The sequence below is a fragment of the Haematobia irritans genome, chromosome 3 (assembly GCF_050003625.1).
Source record: "Haematobia irritans isolate KBUSLIRL chromosome 3, ASM5000362v1, whole genome shotgun sequence".
Taxonomy (NCBI): domain Eukaryota; kingdom Metazoa; phylum Arthropoda; class Insecta; order Diptera; family Muscidae; genus Haematobia; species Haematobia irritans.
The window spans coordinates 199506385-199531523 of NC_134399.1; the positions used below are offsets into that span (position 1 = coordinate 199506385).

General features: G+C 29.0%; 1 protein-coding gene across 2 annotated transcripts in view; it reads right to left on the reverse strand.

Moving 5' to 3' along the window:
• Positions 1–22494, reverse strand: part of Tsp5D (Tetraspanin 5D) — a 43069-nt gene extending 20575 nt beyond the window's left edge. Inside the window, exons 1-2 of one of the 2 annotated variants that reach the window (XM_075302183.1) lie at positions 22378–22494; positions 3850–3936 (exon numbers count right to left, since the gene is read on the reverse strand). In XM_075302183.1, the coding sequence (XP_075158298.1) occupies positions 3850–3912 (63 nt within the window). In that variant the 5' untranslated portion in view covers positions 3913–3936; positions 22378–22494. Of the gene's footprint in view, positions 1–3849; positions 3937–22315 lie in introns of both variants that reach the window. The other variant, XM_075302182.1, reaches the window with a different exon arrangement.
• Positions 22495–25139: the final 2645 nt, after the last annotated feature.

Here is a 25139-nt window from a genome sequence, read left to right on the forward strand (position 1 = left end):
TGCAATTTTTATACTATTGCTCACGTGAAAATGAGTCTATACAAGAAAACTATAACCAACATATTTCCAATTAAAATTATAAAGAAAACGATATTTTGAGCTTCTGATTGTGATAAATCATCGTAACTAAAATATAAATTAAATAAAAAAAAAATTATAGTAAAAATTGTTTGAAAATTATTTACATACTTATATTCACGAAATACATTGATCCAATTATTTTTTTATTGAAATTGGTTCTATCACGAAAATGTTAGTATCAATCAAAGAATTAATTTGATATAACAAATATACTTCACTAACATAATTAAATAAGTTCTTTCAAGTATTTATTTAATCGGTTCAATTAAAAATTAAAATTTTTAAATTAAGGCAATCAATCATATTATTTTTTGTTTATTTATAATTTTTTAACTAATTTTCTATTAATTAATATGAGTTTATACTTTCTTATCAATTTTCCGATTATAATATTTTGGATTATTATTTGGCTTTGAGTCAAAATTTAGTTAAGCATTGAATAGTGTAGTCCCGAAAAAATCCGTTTAAATTCAACTTAAATTTTAATTTTTAATGAAAATATTTTTTTTTTTTTATTAAATTAAATTATTTTTTTATTAATTATATTTTCAACTTCAATCAATTTATTAATTTGAAATATTTTGAAGATATTTTTTTCTGTGCATAGTCGTTGTCTTTCCAACTCAGGCCAATGAGTTTTGCGTTCCCTTCTCATATCGCCGCCATAGCATAAGGGTGTCCAAAACCGACACTGGTTAATCGGATCCAATTACGCAAACCTATTCTATATTTCTATATGAAATTTTGTCAAAATTTTATTTCTGTAGAATTTTTTTTTAAATTGTATTTCTATAGAAAATGTCAACATTTTATTTGATAAAATTTTATTTCTATAGTAAATTTTGCCGAATTTTTATGTCTATAGTAAATTTTGTCAAAATTTTATTTCTATAGAAAATTTTGCCAAAATTTTATTTCTGTAGAAAATTTTGTCAAAATTATATTTCTATAGATCACTTTGTCAACAATTTATTTCTATAGAAAAATTTTCGAAAATTTTATTTCTATAGAAAATTTTGTCAACAATTTATTTCTACAAAAAATTTTGTCAAAATTTTATTTCTATAGGAAAAATTTTATTCTTATAAAAAATTTTCTACAAGAATTTATTTCTATAGAAAATTTTGTCAAAATTGTATTTCTATAGGAATTTTTTTGAAAAAATGAAGAAGTACCTCTTTGCAAAATCTACAAAAATCTAGAATTCTACCAATCTACAAAACAGTAAAAAATTTACAATTTTTTGTAGAATTATACCAACTGGGGCAATTTATTAATTGGAACTAATTTTAAAATATTTTTTTCTGTGTATAGTGTTGTCGTTTTCTTTCCAACTCAGGCCACTAGGTCTCAATGGGCTTTGCGTTCCTTTCGCCGCCATAGCATAAGGGTGTCTAAAACCGACACCGGTTAATCGGATTCAATTACAGTCGGATAACCGGTTTTCTGCATTTCAATAAAATTCGCAATACGTTTCCTTCTTCGCAATACGTTTCCTTCGGAAGTCGAATCAGGCAAATAACAAAACAAAAGGAATAAAATTTTATTTCTATAAAAAAATCTTCTCAATTTTTTTTTATAGGAAATTCTGTCAAAATTTTATTTCCATAGATTTTTTTTTTTCAAAATTTTATTTCTATAGAAAATTTTGTAAACATTTTATTTCTATAGAAAATTTTGTCAAAATTATATTTCTATAGAACATTTTCTCAAAAATGTATTTCTATAGAAAATTTTTCGAAAATTTTATTTCTATAGAAAATTTTGTCAAAATTTTATTTCTATAGGAAAAATTTTATTCTTATAAAAAAATTTCTACAATAATTTATTTCTATAGAAAATTTTGTCAAAATTGTATTTCTATAGGAATTTTTTTGAAAAAATGAACAAGTACCTCTTTGCAAAATCTAGAAAAATCTAGAATTCTACCAATCTAAAAAACAGTAGAAAATTTACAATTTTTTGTAAAATTATACCAACTGGGGCAACCGGCTCAGTGGTCACCTCTAAGCATTATCTCCTTCTGGGCATTTCAAATATATACACTATCTTGTAATAACATACACTGTTGCTCAGTGCAGCGGAAAAAAAATCACATTTGCGGACGAATGTAGTATAGACAATATTCCTCTCAAAATGTTAATATCCTGTAATAAAAACTAAAATATCCTCATTTTGGAATATGTTTATTTCTTCAATGTCCGCTCTTTATAACTTTTACAGTTAAGTTCATATCTGAGAAACGTTTACATTTAGGGCAAAAAGTACAAAAAAAAGTTTTTGATAGTCGACTTTGCCTTAATAAATTTTTGTACAAACACTTTTCCTTTTCTTTTGCCAAAGTTTACAGAACATGCCCAATTTTTTTTTGCTGGGTTGCAGTAGGTTCTAGCAAAAAAAAAAAATTGGAAGTTCTTCTAAAGGCACAACTTTAAAAGCATTTCCAGAAATGTCCTCCCACAGATGTCCTTTATTTTAACTGCACCGGAAGTTCATTTGAGTCAATTTTTTTTTAACTCGCTGTTTTCATACTTTTAATAGGATATTTAAAATTGTTTCAAATAGGTTAGAAACAAATTAAGAATTAATAAATAGTACAAATTAATTAAATTTAGTTTTTTGTTTTTGATAGTCGACTTTGCCTTAATAAATTTATGTACAAACATCTCACTTTTCCTTTGCCAATGTCAAACCATTGATTTGAGTGAAGCTGGCTGGGTTTCTTTTGAGCTTACTTCCTCTTTCTTCAAGAGAACATGCCCATTGAACCTACTACAACCCTAACGCTCTTCTGCATAGAATCCCTATAATGTGACACACCCGATTAACTTAAATTAAATAAATATTTTATTTAATTTAAACTAATAATTAAATAATTCAATTAATTTTCTTTCTCGTAGTTGAGTAGTTATCCCAAAACTACTCAACATCTCCTTGTTAACGAATGCAACACTTACAACTTTTGCATTTATACACAATTACATTCATATACTAGTATAGTACAGGTATGTACGTATCTGTGTATGAATGAACATTATTGAGAATATGTCGAAAACTTGTAAACAATGCAATTTCCCTAGTAGACGATTTTGACAACAATGTGTACTCTTTGTGGTTGACTCTATGAGAATGGTCGATGCTCATACGATTGTTACATTGATGCTCATGATAATGATGATGATGATTACGATGAGTGTCACCACCATCAACAGGTTAAAAACTTTACAGCCGTTGGTTGTCTACTTTACATTCATAAGTGAATAAAAAGTTTGCAGACATAACTTCAAGAGCAATTCAAGTATTTATTTTTCAAATGATTGCCCACAAAGTCTTTTTACGAAATATGTGGTAAAAGTTTTTCTATATGAATATGGCAGGGTACTAAATATAAATATATAAATAAATAAAAAATATATACAAAATGAAGGGTAGTATGAACGAATTTAAAAACAAGTATATAAGACTACCAGGGCTACAAATAGATCTTCCGGTTCAAATGGTACAGTTTGTTTTAAGTTAAATTGGAAATTTTGCTAGATTTTAAGGTGGAATTACGTGCCATGCGTTAATACATCCGTAGATGACCTGTTGTTTTCAAAGAGAAAATTCAACTCTTCAATCAAGAGATGGATTACCGCATTGTATTCAATTCATGATCACCTGAATATATACCAAACATACACTTTTCCAATTTACACCTTGAAAACATTCAAGTTTGCGTGTTAGGTATCGTCATAGTTTTTTTCACATGAAATTTTTTATGCTTACCCACAAAAGTATGTTGAGCCAACAAAATGTCCTTCTGATGCATGTGTAACCTGCGTTCGCCATTTTCTCTTAAATATTGTGACTAATCTGCAATAAAAATAAAAATATGTAATTAAAAAAAAAACATAGGGCGTATAAGCAATATAATTGATAGAAATAAATAATATAAATTATACGCAATATTAAACAATATTCATCATACGTTCATGGTCCACGACAATATGAAAAACAACAAGCAATAAAGTAATTGATACAAATTTATTACAGATTTTGCATAAACAACTTTACTTATTTGGATTTAGTTTTTTTACGTTATGATATTTTTTTGTTTAGAAAAAAATAATGATGCTCTTACAAAATTGTGTTCTATACATTATTTTTGCCTACGACTATGCATGATGTGAACTAGAATTATTTTCCCTTGGCATTTGTTTCCATGGATATTCATGTGTTAATTACACATGGAATGAAATCACAGCAGCATTATTTTGTTATTCATTCATGGTGACAATTTTGCTCTTACATAGCTCACCAATTAGCTGAAGGTTTAAGCTTTCATTGAAACTAATCGCATTTTAACTCATGTGAATTATTTTATGGTACTTCAAATATCTTTGTGGCAAATATGCGCTTGATTTGTATTACACGAACGTGCCCTTGATATTTCAAGAGCAACGTTTGGAATTTTACATCTGTCGATTTATCGATATTGACCGATCTACCGATATAATATCGTAAGCATTCGCAAATTTTCCTAAAATCTGGATTTTTACTTACTTAGAAGGAAGATGTTCACTAAATTGCAGTTTGACCGTCTACGAGGTATTTATCGACTCTAAACGTCCAAATATTGATATAAAATAAATTACATACAATTTGGAACCCATTTCTTAAGAAATATACAGAAACTAGCGTAACCCGGCCCGCTTCGCTGCGCCCCCCGAAGCATATTTTCGTTAACTTAGTCAACCATATCCTTCGATCTGAAAACAAATTCGAAAAGATTTGAACTCTTTTAAAGAGTGGGGTCAGGCGAAGTCTGGAGTACTGATTAATCACTCCTTGGTTCCCACACATGGGTCCCGTACATTTCCAAAAAAATGGACTACTTGTTTTTTCGTTTATATACAGAAATATGGCGGTTATGCAGATGTAAAACGGACCGGCCTTACAAACGTCGGGCAGGGGATGTCCACTTTCAACCAATTTTTTTGTTTTTTAATTGTTCTTTATTCCAATCGTTGGACAATCTTCTACATTTCCTGTGAATTTCAAGCGTAGTTTGTCAAGGAGAGATATATTTCTCCTCAACATACCGTCCCATAAATCGGAAAGAGTAAAACTATTTAAAAATTTACTATATTAACATTTTCTAAAGTGTTGGACACGGAGAACATGCCTTTCCCAAACATATAAAATTATGTACCGAGTTCCCATTTGTCGACAATTCTCTACTTTCTATTTTCAAGAAAATCGGGTAAAAGGGAACCCCCCTCCTTCGCTCCTCCCCGACCTGATATCGTAGGTTCACGTACCCTATATTCATTTCACAAACTACCAAACTTCACTATTCTCCTTCCCCAACCTGCCATCGAAAAATCATGTACCCTGTATCTCCCAATTTCAAGCAAATCGGAGAAGTTTAGATTTTGCTATATTTTTTGTAAAGGGACGTCACTTTCTCTGCAACTTCCTACAAAATCTGTGAACTTTCCTTCAAGTTTTATAGTGAGGGGCAAGGAGAAGGTTCTCGTCCAAATACCCAAAACTGAACTACACCATATTGATTTCATAACCATTCCGTACGGCCTTTGTAAATTTCACGTAAACTTGAGAATTCTAGTTTTTTTTTCAGTTTTAGAGGAGGTCTCCCTCCCCGTCCCAATATCGAAAAATAATATAGCGTATATTGTGTAGACGTCCCAGAAAATCTCAAGCAAATTAGAAGCCCAAGTTTTAAACAGCAGGGCAAGGGGACGCCCCTCTTCCCTTCCGAATATCACAAAAGTAAATTGGAAAAGTTTCACGGTATCTACTTGAGTAGAAATGAGATCTCCCTGTGCCCTTTTATTTTTCCCCGACCAAGTATTAAAAAATCATATACTTCATATAAATTTCATTTGGCACGCATAGCTACAATGCTAATTCTACTCCCTGTGCAAAATTTCAACTAAATCGGAGTAAAAGATTGACCACTGTGGTCATATGAGTGTAAATCGGGCAAACGATATATATGGGAGATATATCTAAATCTGAACCGATTTCAATAAAATTTGGCACACTTGACTACACTATTAATCGTACTCCTAGTGCAAAATGTCAACCAAATTGGGGTAAAACTCTGGCTTCTGGGACCGTATTAGTCCATATCGGGCGAAAGATATATATGGGAGCTATATCTAAATCTGAACCGATTTCAATAAAATTTGGCACACTTGACTACACTACTAATTGTACTCCTAGTGCAAAATTTCAACCAAATTGGGTTAAAACTCTGGCTTCTGGGACCGTATCGGGCGAAAGATATAAATGAGAGCTCTATCTAGATCTGGGCCGATTTCTTCCAAAATCAATAGGGTTCTATTCTGAGCCAAAACACATACTTGTGCCAAATTTGAAGTCGATTGGACTAAAACTGCGACCTACACTTTGATTACAAAAAGTGTTCACGGACAGACGGACATGGCTATATCGACTCAGGAGCCCACCCTGAGCATTTTTGCCAAAGACGCCATGTGTCTATCTCGTCTCCTTCTGGGTGTTGCAAACATATGCACTAACTTATAATACCCTGTTCCATAGTGTGGCGCAGGGTATAAATATTGGCTCTACGTGAAGGGCAGATTTCTTTAAAATAAGGATATTTAAATTAAAATATTATTTACAATCGTCATAAAAAATGTTTTTCATTGATTTTGTTTTTATTTGTGGTTATTTTTAGATCTGTTCTAAAATGGGCTTTCAATATGCAAATAAAAAGACTTTATTTCATATTTACATCCGACGTTTCGTTAGTGATTTCCAACTTCTTCTGGGATGAATTTTTTAATTGAAATATTTAGTCTTTTGTCATATTTTTTAAAAATTAATTTTAAATTGTAAAAAGACCTTTTTACTTTGAAATGAATGTTATACATTACGGTTGATATGTATTGCAACCAACTTCAGGTTGCTATGATTTCTAAACTGCTCATCTGATAGCTGAAACCCACAACAAAACTAGCAAACTTGTTTAACCCATATTGGAAATTAACGTCAAAATTCCAAGAAATTGATAAAATTAGAATTTTAATTAATTAAAAAAAAAAAAATAAGTCAGTCAGAAAAAAATAAGAAGTCAAGTTAAATAAATAATCAACTGCATCAATTAAAAAACTGTTTGCCGTCTGTAACCTTATTAGGTATTTAAAACACTACTTTATTATTAAATTTTTTTAAAATGTAATAATAAGAAATAAATTAATTAATTGAAAGTGTCGAAAAAAATCAATTATGTTCTTTGTAAATTATATTTTTTTTGAATTTATTCTGTGATTGATACTGCCATTTTCGTGATTGAAACCAATTCAATTAAAATTAATTAGATCAATTAATTATACCTTGGGACCCACTATGGAACAGGGTATTATACCCCAGCAAAAAGAATTGGAAGTTGTTCCACAAACATTTCCATCAAGTTTTTCCTACTTCCGATGCAATCCTTTTGGACAAGTCTTAGAAAGTACGGAATTAGGCCGTTTTATGTGAAATTTTAAGTTTTGGAAAATTAAAATTCCCAAAAAAAATAGAAAATCAACCTGTGTCGTTTGACTTTTTCACTTCTTTTGGAAGCACTTTTTTGCTGGGACGTTAGTGCACACTGAAAAAACAGTGAACCCTTTTCCATTGCAAAATGAACTAAACTGTAGTAATATTGACCATGATTTAGCCCTTAAGATTTTTTTCAACTTGTGTAGTTTATAATTCTCTTAAATTTTAGTTAATCCATAACATTATATTTTAGTTCATTTTTACAACACCATAAGATTTATATACCCCTACCAAGTTAAAAAGTCAGTATTATTTTGGTTTACTTGCTTATTTTTTGGCAAACCCGATAATAAAAATTGGTTAACAGTCTCTTTAAAATGTCGACGACTAAACTATTTTTAAATCAATCATTCCACAGTACAGAGAAATTAAATAATTAAAGGAACAACAAACCGTTTTACTATTATGAAAATTTTCATACAATAAAATTAAACTTTCTTTAAGCAAAAGTACTTTATTATAAAAACTTATGATGAAAGTTCTTAATACAATGTTTTTGTGAATAAAAATTATGACCACGTGGAACAAGGAAGTAGTTTATTTTAACTCGCTTTATTGACATTTTGACTTTTCCTTAGTTTTTTTATTCATCGTAAGTATATTTTTCACATATCTTGCTGAAAAAATGGAAGGAATAAAGAAAATTGTTAAAAATTAGCATGTAATAAAATATAATTTTTTAGCTCTTTAAATTAGCTTGTAACTTACCATATTTGGGGGCGTTTTATTAAATGGTGTAAGGAATTCAACTTTTCTTAGATAAACGTACCTCATAAAGTTTGTACCTGAAACAATTAGAGAAATAATGAATTAAGTAATATATGAACTCATAAAATTGTGTTGTTATCGATGTGAAGGACATAATACAATAAATATTCTTGTTAAATGAAAGCCAAAGTTTTAGTATAAAACTTACCAATTCTCTATTACAATGTACGCTGAGGTTAAAAAGTTATCGAAATTCATTTGGGGTTACTCTGAAATTAAATATTTATTTTTTACATTAAATAAAAAATCATTAAATTGGTTTCCAAAAAATCTAATTAAAGAAATAATATGCATAAAAATGTATGTAAATATTCTGGTTAAAAGAATGTTAAAGAAAGCTTACCAATTCATAAAAATGTTTCCAAATTGTTATTCTGAAATTAAATATTTGTTTTTTTACATTAAAAATATTAAATTGGTTTCCAAAAATATTTGATTAAAGTAATACTAAAATAAGGTATTAAAAACCTGTAATTTTGATAATAAAAACGTCATAAAAACGTAAATATTCTAGTGAAAAGAAAGCCAATTTTTAAAAGAAAACTTACCACTTCTCTATTAAACTATACGCTGAGGAGAAATATAATAATGTGCCCGAATCCATCTGGGGTTGCTCTTAAATTAAATATTTTTTTACAACAAAGAAAATCATGAAACTGGTTAAAAAAATAATAATAATAATAATTAGCAAATAATAATATACATAAAAAATATTTTTTTTTAAAAGAAAACCACATTGAAAAAAGAACACTTACCTATTTATCATTAAACTATACGCTGAGATGTAACAAACAATTTTCCAAATTCATCTGGAGTTACTCAGAAATTGAATATTTAATACTTTCCATTTCAGCATTTTTTTCTTAAATATTGAACATTCTTAATAACTTTTTTCTAAGCTACCGATCATCACTTCGCCATTGTACACCACCTCATCGCTAAAATATTAATAACTTTCATTTAAAAGTTTTAATAAACAAACACCAATATATGTCTCAAAAAACCAAAATATTCCATACCTTTATATTCCCTTGTTACATACGTGCTAAAAAGGTGCAACAGCCCACGCCAACGCCAACTATACAACTGAAGCATGCCAAACAAAACCAAGCAAAACCAAAACATTTCTACAACAACAAAAACACATGTGCCTTCATTGAAAACAACACCTCATCCAGACAAATAAACCATTCGCGAATAATAAACACACAAACCACCGAAACAACAAAAATAAAAACAACCCCACGCTCAGATATACACAACATCCCCATCACTCGCTACCATTTCTCATTATTGCATTGCATGCTCTCACTCTCAAAAAAAATTTCAAGTAACATCATCTTTACATTAAACATATTCCACTTTGTCGAGAAAGATCTCTGTACTATGCACTAGTTCATCGCATCTGTCCACAATTTACTCTAAAAACAATACTCTTAAATGCATATCAGTATAAGAACGATGAAACGTTTAACTTAAAATTAGCAAAAACTTCATGAAGTGATATCTACCCATTTTTGACGAAAATGTCTATAAATTTAACTACATGTGAACTAAAAATATTTCATTGAGAAATGTTGTACCAACTATTATTAACTATAGGAATTGCCAGTAAGAAATTGCTATCCGCTTTCAAGTTCAATTTTCGTAAAAAAATATTTTCTCATACAAAAACTCTTTATAGTAAATTACACTTATTACTTAGAAAGTATTTTACATTTCATAAGTAGTTTTATAGTATGACGAAAGAATTATCAACTACCAGTTAAGAAATTTTTTAAGGAAATTTCCATCGTATTTTGTAGGCTATGAACTAAACGATTGTTACTTAAAATTTGTAAAATTTCCTTTCGAGTAGTTAATTTTCGTTAAAGATACGAAAAATGAACTAAAATTCTGGAAAATGCTTGTAATAAATTATTGTAAAAATCTTCTTAAATTTACGAGACACTTTTTTTTCTGTGCATACTCGTAACTCCTTGGGTTTCTACAAACCGTAGTTTTTCTTCGATTTGCATGAAATTGTAAATATACTGGTATTTTAGACTCAAAAAAGCTGTATCGGATATAGTTTTTATCGGTCCATTTGGTAGGCCCCTATAAAGACCGATTTCACTTCTTGAGAGTATAGAAGGCGCACTGATAATGAAAATTGCTTGAAACTGATTGCATAATCTCCACATTTTACTTCTCGTAATCATTTAAATAATGGGGGTGAAAATCTCCAGATTTTAGATTTCAAATCAAGGCGTTATTTCATAATTTTCTTACACACATACAAGTGATGTTAATGATTCCTGTAAAGCTCAAACAAAAATGGTTCTTATAAATCCTGAATCTGATATAGTCTTCATAGGTAAAATCTTTAAATTTATCTTCGGGAAGTGTACTGATTGAACTGTCATATCTGTCATCAAACCCACCTGAAATTTCAAAGGAAACTATAATATTTGTTTCATGGTGGTGGGTATTTAAGATTCGGCCCGGTAGAACTTATTGTTGTATATACTTTTTTGTATATAGTTTTTATAAGATGTTTGATTAGTCGATTTTCTTTAAAACGAAAAGTCTATATGAATTTGACTTCGACTCTACGAGAAAAATATATAAATATATCACTACACAGCCAATATTCTTTCTCGGTAGAATACGAGTATCATGAGTAATGCAATTCTCGATAAATGTTCAACAATGAAATGTCATCACACTTGGAAAAGAAGTGTCACAATGAATTTATACGGTATTTGAACTATAATCACTTTATAGTGTCTGCTTTGAATGATAGTCCATTGTTTGACAGAAAAAAAAAAACACAATAATCATTTCTTTAGTACACAAAGAGTAGTCAGTCTAAGAATATCGAAACTGAATGTAAAGATCTGCACCAATGTCTAGAGGACAAAGACAGACCACCATTTAACCCACAGATGCTAAGGGCCCAACATGAAAATATTTATAAGATCAAAAAAAAAATAAATTTTAGAAGAAAACATTTATATCGTCTACTATAAATCGACTCACTAAATTTCATGATAATATTTTATGGACCACTTTTAAAACATTTTGTTGTGGTTGTTGTCTTGTTTTGTTTTTTGGGTATACCGCATAATTTTAGTCCATGAGATATGGAATTAAAGCCCTTGAGAATTTTAATGAATTAAGAAAAATAGCTAATTTATGTGTGATATTTTCCTTGGAGGATTAAATTTTTTGTTTGTTTAACATTTGAAAATTTTTTTTGTTAAGGAATTAAGTAAATGCGATTTATCTTGAACTTAAACTGAAGAATATTTGTTATATTTAATTTAATTTAATACCTTTAGGGTATAATAGTATTACAAGTTGAATATACTCAAAACACTATATAAAATGTTGATGGTTAACATAAATATGGAAGACAAATAATAAGCCTTTTAGTTTAACAACTTGTTGACGTCTGTAGTTAGACATTAAGCATATTCAAAAAACTGTCATATTTGCAGTAATCATAGCCGAAGGGCAAATCAAAGTGATGGAACATTTTTTTTAGCAAATTATCAAGGTAATACTCTTGAAATTTACGCTCATATCAATCATCGACAATTTTTAATTTGTGGAAACCATTTATTAATAATTATTAATAAATTTTATTGTTAAATTTAAAGAAAGCCGGGCGGATTATATATTAAATTAAAGCCACCATACACGCAAAGAAAAAAACGTTTGGAAAACGGGTACGGAAAACATTTTACTTTTGTTAGATATTTTTTGAATTCCTTCGAAAATTTTAAACTTTTATCACCAAAAAAAAAAAATCGTTTGGTACAAAATTTTTATTTTTTCAATAAAAAAATTGTTTTTGAACCAACACCACAGTCCATTTCGTTTATATCAAGCAATGTTCTTTTCTGACTTTAAGTCTTTAATAAGACACACTTTACAGTTTCATAGTAAAAATTTAATATAGTAGTATGCAGGGCTGTGGAGCCGGAGTCGGAGTCTTGGAGTCGGAGTTTGAAGATTTTGTTGGAGTCGGAGTCGGAGTCGTAAAAATTTTGCTCGGCTCCGGCTAAATCAAATTTTTTAAAACACTTCACATTTTTGTAACTAAGCAAGTTTTTACGCAATTTAGTTTCCATTGCGTTATTCTTTCGATCAATGTACAGCATGATTGTAAATGAAAATCAACTTCCAATTACGGCTATCTTTTTATGTTTCCTAGAATGTTAGACTAGCAGATGGGCTGGATCGATCCATTTTAATGCCCATATCAATTTTTTTTGAAATATTTCGAACACTCGAAATTGGTTTTTAATTTTATTTTAAGGCCATATACATATGTGGAATATCGACAGAAAATTTTTTCAAAGTTGTTTTTTATAGAAAATCTTGTCAAAATGTTTTCTATAAAAAGTTTTATCAAAATTTTATTTCTATAGCAAATTTTGTCAAAATTTTATTTCTATAAAAAATTTATTCAAAATTTTATTACTATAGAAATATTTTTTTCTATAGAAAATTTAGTCAAAATTTTATTTCTATAGAAAATTGAGTCAAAATTTCTATAGAATATTTTGCAAAATTGTATTTATATAGAAAATTTTGCAAAATTTTGTTTGTCACACAAAAATTTTTTTAAAATTTTATTTCTATTGATAAATTTATTTCTATAGAAAATTTTGTCAACATTTTATTTCTATAGAAAATTTAGTCAAAATTTTGTTTCTATAGAAAATTTAGTCAAAATTTTGTTTCTGTAGAATATTTTGCAAATTTTATTTACTACACAAAAATTTTTCTAAAATTGTATTTTATTGATAATTTTTTCAAAATTTTATTTCTATATGAAAAAATTGTCAAATTTTATTTCTATAGCAAATTTTCTGAAAATTTTTTTTCATACTGATGCCACTGATACTCACAGAAAATTTTGCAATTTTTTCTTTAAATTTTTTCAAAGTTTTATTTCTATAAAAAATTTTTCCAAATTTTATTTCTATAAAAATTTTATTCAAAGTTTTTTTTGGTCAAAATTTGATTTCTATACACGGATGAAAAAGACTGTTTTTCATATGTTTGGCTATAAACATTATATGTTTGGAACACAAATTTTTAAACACAATATTTTTGAGTGCAAGCATATAATGTTCATAAACTAGCATAACATGTTTGGGACATATATGTTAATATGTTAGAACATATTATGTTTGGGACATAAAATGTTTGTAAATATAATATGCTTGGATGCAAACATATATTAATTTAGAAATAGCCTATAAACATATATGTGTTTAGTAGCTTGGAGCGCTATTTAACTGGGAGCGATATTCAATTAAGTTGGTGGTTGTTGCTTGTTATTACAAAATTAAAATTTTATTTTTCATTGGGCAATTGATCAGCTACTTCTTTGATCCTTACAAACTGTGTGGTCCGCTATTCGAATCCCCGTCCGGCAAAAGGTAAAATTAAAATAAAAAAAATTATAAAATTGAATAATTTCTTCTACAATGTTTGTATTACAGAAAAAGGTGCTAAGAACTAAAAAATCTCGTGGAAGTGAGAAAGATGTGGGGGAATGTACAATTAGGCAGAAACAAAATTTTGAGCATTCAGGTCGAAAACCTATGTTGTTAGCACCTATATTACCTGTTTATTTTCATAATTCATTATGATTGTAAATATATAAATAAATAAATAAAATTTTGAACACAATATTGTTTGGGAGAATTTTTTTTAAGCATATAATATTTTTGGGTGCAAAATGCTTCCAAACATATTATATGTTCACATAATAACATATTGTTTTTTGGAAGACAACATTATTGAATTTAGATGCAAAAATACAAAATGTTTGGAACTTAGACTACCCAAACATATATTGTTTAGACCAATATGCTTTCAAACATATTATATATTGGAAGAGATCAAACATATAAATGTTTGGGCAATACCCAAAAATATATATGCTTGAAGCAAAATATGTTTGGGAGTATATGTTACAGAAGCGATTTTTTGTGAGCGTGTATTGATGACTATAACAGCTACGTAGCCCTATGGATAGTGTGTTGGATTACAAACTGTATGGTCCTCGGTTCGATTCTCCGTCCAGGCGAAAGGTAAAATTTAAAACTCTCTCTCTCTTCGAGATGCCGCAAATAAGCTGGGTTATCGTCTACAACCGTGCATCGAGCCAAAAAACGAGCCGGACTATCGACTTACAAGAAGGTAGTGACTCCAAATCGCGATGATAAACAAAATACGACGGCCAAAGCGCGATCCCGGAGCCTGTACACGACGATGCTGACGAAGTTTGACTGCGTGGTAATGGACGATGAAACCTACGTTAAAGCCGACTACAAGCAGCTTCCGGGACAGGAGTTTTATACGGCAAAAGGAAGGGGAAAGGTAGCAGATATTTTCAAGCACATAAAACTGTCAAAGTTCGCAAAGAAATATCTGGTTTGGCAAGCCATCTGTACCTGTGGCTTGAAAAGCAGCATTTTCATAGCTTCCGGGACTGACAACCAAGAAATTTACGTGAAAGAGTGTTTGAATAAACGTCTGCTGCCTTTCCTGAAGAAACACGGTTGATCCGTACTGTTTTGGCCGGATTTGGCATCTTGCACTGAGAAAAATATTGTCGTGGGGTCAAAGATTTCATGTCTTTAAAATACGAATGCAAATTTTGCTTAGCATAGAAGACGCATTTCTCTAATATAAAGTTTTTTTTTCCTTGTCCAAAAGTCGATAAACTTTTCAATGAAGTCGTATTGTCCTTATAATTAAATGATTTCACTTAAAAATGGGTATCATAACATGAATGAAAAAATGTTTGGGTTAAGGTGTACTTGACTTTAATAATTCAGAAAAATTCTTTAAATTTAATGAAATTGTCTTTAAATTTGTTGTCTTTTTGCATCTTGACTACAAAGCAAAAAATCGTTCAAAAATAGGACATGCTTTTCAAAACTTTATTTTAAAAACGTTTTTTACTTGAAACATAGCATAATTTGTACTGGAAGTCGAGACTTAATTTGGAAAATAAAGTTGTCGTTAACTAGTTTTTAAAGGACTTTGATAGCATATGAAGAAACAAAGCTGAAAAAGCGAAAAATTAAAATTTGCTTCAAGTACACAAAACCCAAATTTAAAAGAGAATTGCGTCTTAAAAGTATCCTTACTTGTATTCTCCGCTTCATTGGCTCGGAATCAATACCATTTTAAGTACCGGGCATGATTTTTTTCAGTGTGGTAATGGATGGTTTTTGTCTAAAATTTCGTTTGGGAGGAAGGGGTTATTTTTTTTTTTTTTTGGTTTTAAATATATTGTTTTTTATTTACTGGAAAAATTAACTAATTTTGTAACAAACTACTTTTTGATTGATCCCTACGACAACAGTTTTCCTATTCCAGTTTTTCTCTATGCCACATTTAATACTACAATAAGCCATTAAACTAAACAAACAACTAATTTTACGGAAATCGAAAATAAACAATCATTCCCAACACCTACAAATAAAATATTTTATTAAATACTTTCTTAGATTCCGATGATTATAAAATTCGTTATATAACATTTAGAATTTAAAATTCTTGGTGCATCACGTTCAATGGTGATAAAAGCAAAAAACGAACAAATTAACTGAAAGAAGTTTTGTGGGTTGGAAACATTTGCATTCTTGTGCAATAACTTCTACTCGATAGAAATAGAAGAAGTAGTAGACTTTAGTTTTCAATAATTTTAGCCAAATTTTTCTATGAATTCACAAACTTACAAAGATGCAGCTGCTGTAGTAGCAGGTTTGCTGATACCACTGAGTATTGATTTTGACCAACCATTAATAAGACAATTACTGGAAAATTACAAATAATTTTCGGTCATCACTCCCGTCATGCTAATAGAGAGCCATCGTGGCGCCATGCATACACTCAAAAAATTTTGAACTCTCTATTTCACTAAAGCCAATTTAATTTTGTTTTAGTTCAAGGAATTATTATGTTTGTTTCCTTTACTCTAATAATTTTTTGTGTACGTTAGTTAAATTAACTAAAAAATTATACACAAATTAAGCATAAAGGTTTACTAAATTCGTATTTCTTACAAAATAGTTAATTATTTCTTTAAATTTGTAAATTTTACTACAAGTGCGTCTATCATGAACTTCGTATGTCACTAAAGACATTCTTGCAATTTTGAACTCCAATTTTTTCCTTCAAACTACAAAATTTTCTTTAACAAATTTTCTTTGTCGAAAAATATTTACTTATTTTTGTGATATCGGCGTGATGCCAGCGTTTGTAATACTGTTTAGTTAAAATTTTCTAAAAATATTCAAAATTTTTCTAAAATTAATCAAAAGTTTTCTTTCTGATGGGTTCACTGTTTTTTCAGTGTACAAAGGGTCATGGGTTCAATCTCAATTTCGACCAAACATTCAAAAGTTTTTAGCAGCGTGTTACGCCTTTTCAATAATCTTGGTGCCATTTATGATTGTTTCCAAGTTCTTCCTGTGGTTTTCGCGCAAAGTGAAACGCCGTTCAAACTCGGTATCACAGTTGCCACAGTTCGTAGAATTCTACCAAAGATGGTAGATGTTTTACTGTTTGGTAGATTGGTAGAATTCTTCATGATTTGGTAGATTTTGCAATATATATTCCTCTCCAGCTAAGACGTACTTGCATAGTTTTCTATAGAAATAAAATTTTGACAAAATTTTCACAGAAATAAAATTTTGACAAAATTTTTTATTGTAATAAAATTTTGAAAAAAAATTTATATAATAAAATTCAGACAAAATTTTCTATTGAAATAAAATTTTGACAAAATTTTCTATTGAAATAAAATTTTGACAAAATTTTCTATTAAAATAAAATTTTGTCACAATTTTCTATTGAAATAAAATTTTGACATAATTTTCTCTAGAAATAAAATTTTGACAAAATTTTCTATAGAAATAAAATTTTGAAAAATTTTCTATAGTGATAAAATTTTGAGAAAATTTTCTATAGTATAAAATTTTGACAAAATTTTCTACAGAAATAAAATTTTGACAAAATTTTCTATAGAAACAAAATTTTGATAAAATTTACTATAGAAATAAAATGTTGACAAAATTTCGTATAGTAATGAAATTATGACAAAATAAAATTTTGAAAAATTTTTATAGCGATAAAATTTTGTCACAATTTTCTATAGAAATAAAATTTTGTCACAATTTTCTATAGAAATAACATTTTGACAAAATTTTCTATTGTAATAAAATTTTGACAAAATTTTCTATAGAAATAAAATTTTGTCACAATTTTCTATAGAAATAAAATTTTGTCACAATTTTCTATAGAAATAACATTTTGACAAAATTTTCTATTGAAATAAAATTTTGACAAAATTTTCTATTGAAATAAAATTTTGACAAAATTTTCTATAGAAATAAAATTTTGAAAAATTTTCTATAGTGATAAAATTTTGACACAATTTTGATAAAATTTTCTATAGAAATAAAAATTTGATAAAATTTTCTATAGAAATAAAATTTTGAGAAAATTTTCTATAGTATAAAATTTTGGCAAAATTTTCTATAGAAATAAGATTTTGAGAAAATTTTCTATAGAAATAAAATTTTGATAAAATTTATCATAGAAATAAAATGTTGACAAAATGTTCTATAGTAATGAAATTCTGACAAAATTCTCTATAGAAATAAAATTTTGAAAAATTTTCTATAGCGATAAAATTTTGTCACAATTTTCTATAGAAATAAAATTTTGAAAAAATTTTCTATTGTAATAAAATTTTGACGAAATTTTCTATTGTAATAAAATTTTGTCACAATTTTCTATAGAAATAAAATTTTGACAAAATTTTCTATTGTAATAAAATTTTGACAAAATTTTCTATTGTAATAAAATTTTGGCAAAATTTTCTATAGAAATAAAATTTTGACAAAATTTTCTATAGAAATAAAATGTTGGCACAATTTTGACAACATTTTCTATAGAAATAAAAATTTGACAAAATTTTCTATAGTATAAATTTTTTTTTTTTCTATAGAAATAAAATTTTGACAAAATTTTCTGTAGAAATAAAATTTGAGAACATTTTCTATATAAATAAAATTTTGACACAATTCTATAATAAAATTATGACACAAAATTTCTGAAATTGACTATAGAAATAAAATTTTGACAAAATTTTCCATAGTAATAACATTTTAAAAAAATTACTTTAGAAATGTTTTTTGTTTTTCTTTTTTTTTTTAGAGTTGAAGAAACATTTATTTTTTTAATTTGTTAATTCTATAGAAATAAAATTTTGTCACAATTTTCTATAGAAATAAAATTTTGACAAAATTTTCTGTAGAAATAAAATTTGAGAAAATTTTCTATATAAATAAAATTTTGACACAATTCTATAATAAAATTATGACACAAAATTTCTGAAATTGACTATAGAAATAAAATTTTGACAAAAATTTCCATAGTAATAACATTTTAAAAAAATTACTTTAGAAATGTTTTTTGTTTTTCTTTTTTTGTAGAGTTGAAGAAACATTTATTTTTTTAATTTGTTAGATGTTTGGTAAAATTTTCTTCAAATTTTGGTCGATGTTTTTTTTTGGTACAAGCGGCAACGGTGATCGGTATAACATATCATTGAAATAATCATAAAATCGGGCAGCCCTCATTGATAAGAGAGAAGTTCACTGAGAAGTGGATTGAATAATTTGAGTCACCCTAAAGTAATGGGCTGCCACTATACATAACCCATCGGATCATATTGGATATATGTCCCATATTACATATTTTTATACCCTTCGCCACACTGTGGAACAGGGTATTATATGTTAGTGCATATGTTTGCAACATCCAGAAGGAGACGAGATAGACACATAGTGTCTTTGGCAAAAATGCTCAGTGTGGGCTCCTGAGTCGATATAGCCATGTCCGTCTGTCCGTGAACACATTTTTGTTATAGGTCACAGTTTTAGTCCAATCGACTTCAAACTTGGCACTAGTATGTGTTTTGGCTCAGAAAAGAACCCTATTGATTTTGGAAGAAATCGGTTCAGATTTAGATATAGCTCCCATATATATCTTTCGCCCGATATGGACTAATACGATCCCAGAAACCAGAGTTTTACCCCAATTTGGTTGAAATTTTGCACTAGGAGTACAATTAGTAGTGTAGTCAAGTGTGCCAAATTTTATTGAAATCCGTTCAGATTTAGATATAGCTCCCATATATATCGTTCGTCCGATTTACACTCATATGACCACAGTGGCCAATCTTTTACTCCGATTTAATTGATATTTTGCACAGGGAGTAGAATTAGGATTGTAGGTATGCGTACCAAATTTGGTTGAAATCGGTTCACATTTAGATATAGCTCCCATATATAGCTTTCGCCCGATATACACTCATATGACCACAGAGGCCAATTTTTTGCTCCGATTTAGTTGAAATTTTGCAGAGGGAGTAGAATTAGCATTGTAGCTATGCGTGCCAAATTTGGTTGAAATCTATAGATTTTGTAGAAGTCTATCAAATTCTGTCCAGATCGAGTGATATTTAAATGTATGTAATTGGGACAAACCTTTATATATAGGCCCAACACATTTGACGGATGTGATATGGTATCGAAAATTTTACAATGTGGTGCAGGGTATAATATAGTCGGCCCCGCCCGACTTTAGACTTTCCTTACTTGTTATATTTATTTTTACAAACTACCTTGAGTATTTCAAAGTAATATGTATGGGTCTTGGCAGGTTTTAAAATTAAATTCAATATTTATATCAAAATTTCGGCTTGCCTGAAATAACTAAAAAAAATCTTGTATTTATATAAAACTCTTTAAAATAGAATCGAAACATTTTTCACTTTTGAAGTATTTGTTATAATTTTGATAAAATAAAGTGACAATTATTTGTACATAAATAGCTTTGTTAATGTATTGCCAAAATAAAATGAAAATTGCGTTAAGTGTGATCTGTATCTTAATTTTAATTTTATTGATCCTATATCTAAAGCTATATAGGTCCCTAAAAACTGTGTTTATAAAAAATAAATTGAATTTGGAATTATAAATTCCCATAAAGCAAAGCCATTAACCCTGGACAGTCATCCTTCGTCAAAATGACGACGCGTAATTTCATTTTCGATTTAAAATGCATTTTGGTCGATTGAGAAATGATATATTTAAGTTATACCAATACAACCACTTTATGAATTTTTGTCTTATACTAATTAAAAACAAATTGAATAAGGAAATAAACTCAATTTTGCTTCACATTTTTGATCACGATGCAAATTATAGCGTCTTGAAATAAGCCGTGGTCAAAATGACGGAGGATGACTTTAGTGTACAAAAATAAGGATGACTTTCCAGGGTTAAAGTGAAGACAAAAATCTTTGGATATGGGTAAATTTTTTTTTTCGGTAAAAATCCTAATTCATATGCACTTAAAACCAATTTCTTTAATTTTAAATAAAATTTGCCCTTGAACTTTTTCCTAAAAACAGTCTTGGCTTTATATAATTTGCCCAACACTTATTAGAATGTTGCTAATTCTGAAACATTACTAAATGAGCTTATTTATGATCTTGAAAACTACATGGAATAATATGGCGATGAAATGTGTGATTTTTATCACTCAGACTGGAAAATTGATCATAAAAATAAAACTAAATGATAGCTTGAACTAACAAAAACAAAAATATGCAATTTCCTCTAATCGAGATTATACGATGGCACACTAGCCACAATAGCAAAATGACATTTCCGTTAAATTAAAAATTATATCTAATAAAACAATGGCAAAAAAACAGATATATATTTTTTTAGTTTTCCAGCTTACAAATAATAGCAATAAAAGTAAGTAGAAAATAAGTGACACAGCAACCTGTCATAATGGCTGGTTGCCTTGACTTGGGGGGTTAAAGGGCATAATTGGGGAGCGCAAGGCGGCCATATATGTTGCAGCTACACAAAATCCCCAAATGAATTTATGTATTTTTAGCAAAAAAAAAAAATAAATAAATAAACAGTCAAGCAAAAACTGTCAACACCAAACAAACTTAAAAAAGTTTCGCTCTCAGTTGATGTGATTGGGCCATGGAATCTCTAGTAAATCTAAACCATCCATCCAAGTGTTTGTCTGTCCCCCTTTTGATGCCCCAATGCGACAATGGTTGCGATACTAATTCGCGGCGGGTGAAATTGTTGACCATTCAAATGGATAATTCAGCAAAACACCATCATCATCATCGTCACTACCGCCACCGCCACTACTGTGGAAATTGCAATCAGTTTCAATTTATTTTATTCATTTTTTTAAATTAATAATAATAACTTGTAGTGCTAGTGCAGATGGTATTATAAGGTTTTATTTTGGGTCACACATATTTTTGAAATTTTTTTGCAATTTATTTTAGAAAAACATATATTTTTCTTTCGCTGCCACAGGTGATCTTCAAAAGCCAAAGCTGCTTATATTCGAATTGCTTTCATTGATTATTATATATATATTTTTTTAATTTGTCGGGATTTTGTTTATTTTCTAATCCGATTAAAAATAGCAAACATATTTTTTTTGTAATTTTTATTTTTCTCAGCATCACTTTATTGGTCAACGTTCAGATTACACCTCACATTCTTCCGTTGTAAATCGGTCACTTAGATGCTCACACGAATATTTTTTTTATTTTGGTATTTGTCGCTTGCTTCTAATCTTGTGGGCATTTAGAATTCAATTTGACACAAGACAATTTGATTATGTGCTATCGTAATTATTTTTCTTTAATTTTTTCTTGTCATCTATTTGGTTATAATTGATCTCTTTTTGTTTTTTGCTGACTCTAGATCAACCTCAGACTAAATGTCGTCTTGCAACTCAATCAATAAACTACCTTTCGAAATTATTTGTATTTGTTTTTTTTTTATTATTATTTAAAAATATATTAAATCTCACGTCTATTTTGTATGTAGAGCGAACGTTATAGAGAAAAAGTTCTTAACGCAGCGAATTCACAACACGAACTGAATTGAAAATATTTTGAATTATTCGTTCACATATCATCATCACTGGCATCGTTGAACTACGCCAGCACTGTTGGCTTTGTTCTGCTGAGATGCAAGCATAGGTACTACTGTTCTCTATTAAGCTGCGAAGCCAGCAGCGACAATGGGCTAAGAGGGGTTTTAAACGATGCAATTGGTTGCGTGCAATTTTTTGTATTCTCTTTTAAAGTTGCTTCTTAAAAACTTCAGCATTTATACGTTGAAATTTTTCATGCAATCGCTTGAAATTTCAAGTTTCAGAAATGTCAAAAAATTGCAAGAGGAACGGAAAACTTGAAATTTTTTCTACCCCCTTTGCTTCTCTACCCCGTTTGCCTACAAACAAGAATTGCGTGCAATTATTGCATGCAATTATTGCATCGTCTAAAACCCTTCTAACTTTTTTGTCACATTACCGAGAGTGTAATTTTAAATACATCGTCGTCGTTTAGGTGAGCCACTCACTCTACGCTATACCAAACACATTAAAAATCTTTATAGTCAACAAACGTTTGAACTGGAGACAAACATGTCGCAGTAGCCGTATTCGTCGGCATCGCTGCTATCATCTTCCATATTATCTACGTTTGGTATTCGGAATGCGTTGTGTTATGTTTAACTAATTCAAGTTTATTTAGTGAAAGAAGATTTAGGAGAAATTTTAGTTTTGTTTTGTACATCAGTGTCAATATTTGTTTTTACTAAAACCAATTACTGGCACTACACCATTTCCTAAATGATAGCATTTCTCAGAAATTCTATGACATGAAAGAAAATATAATTACACAGAAAAAAAGTATGTTTCCAATTAAAATTTTAATTTATTAAAAAAAATATTCAATAAATATTTTAATTGGTTTAACACAATTTTTAATTGAAACAAAAATCAATCACAAAAATTAATTGTATCAATTGATTTTTTAATTAACAATTAATTTTTGACATTATTGATCATTTCTGTGATTGAAGGCAATTCAATTAAAAATTTATTGGATCAATTAATAATGATTGAAACCAAAAAATATTAATAATGATTTATCTACAAATAACTATCGAACATTTTAGAAAAGTGACGACGCCCCTGATAAATACGCTTTCCCGAGTTTAAGTGAGGAAATAAAAGGAGAGGAAACTGTATGAAGCGGTGTGTTATCATGCACTCAAAAAATGTTTATTTGAATCCAAAAATTTTTTTTTGGAAAATTTTGACAAAATTTTATTTCTATAGAAAATGTTGTCAACATGTTATTTCTATAGAAAATTTCATCAAAATTTTATTTCTATTGAAAATTTTGTCAAAATTTTATTAAAAAACAAGTATATACAGCACTAAGTTCGGCCGGGCCGAATCTTAAATACCCACCACCATGAACCAAATATTAGGGTTTCCTTTGAAATTTCAGTAGGGCTTGAGGACACTTCCCGAAGATAAATTTAAAGATTTCACCTATGAGGGCTATATCAGATTCTGGATTTATAAGAACCATTTTTGTTTGAGTTTTAGAGGAATCATTAACATCTCTTGTAAGTGTGCAAGAAAATTATAAAATAACGTCTTGATTTGAAATCTTAAATCTGTAGAAGTAAAATCTTGAAATTTTACATTGAGTTTCAAGCAATTTTCATGATCAGTGCCCCTTCTACACCCTCAAGAAGTGAAGTCGGTCTATATGGAGGCATTACCAAATGGACCGATAAAAACTTAATCCGATAAACGTTTTTGTTAGCCTAAAATACCAGAATATTTTTACAATTTCAGGCAAATCAGATAAAAACTACGGTTTCCAGAAATCCAAGGAGTTAAATCGGCAGATCGTTCTTATGGGGCTATACAAAAATATAGACCTATACTCACCGTTTTCGGCACACCTCTTTATGACCCGAAAATACCTCTAGATTTCCAATTTCAGGCAAATAGGTTAAAAACTTCGGATTCTAGAAGCCCAAGAAGTAAAATCGGGAAATCGGTCTATATGGGGGCTATACCAAAATATGGACCGATACTCACCATTTTCGGCACACCTCTTTATGGTCCTAAAGTACCTCTAGATTTCCAATTTCAGACAAATTGGATGAAAACTACGGTTTCTATAAGCCCAAGACCCCAAATCGGGAGGTCGTTTTGTATGGGGACCATACCAAAACATGACCAGTACTCACAATTTTTGGCACACGTATTTGTGGTCCTACAATACCTCTAGTGTTCCAATTTCAGGTAAATAGAATAAAAACTGCGGTTTCTATAAGCCCAAGAAGTAAAATCGGGAGATCGGTCTATATGGGGGCTATACCAAAATATGGACCGATACTCACAATTTTTGGCACACGTATTTGTGGTCCTACAATACCTCTAGATTTACAATTTCAGGTAAATTGAATAAAAACTGCGGTTTCTATAAGCCCAAGAAATAAAATCGGGAGATCGGTCTATATGGGGGCTGTACCAAAACATGAACCGATACTCACCATTTTTGGCACACCTCTTTACGGTCATAAAATACCTCTAGATTTCAAATTTCAGGCAAATTGGATAAAAACTACGATTTCTATAAGCCCAAGACCCCGAATCGGGAGGTTGCCTAAATTTTATTTCTATAGAAAGTTTTGTCAAAATTGTATTTCTATAGACAATTTTATCAAAATTTTATTTCTATAGAAAGCTTTGTAAATTTT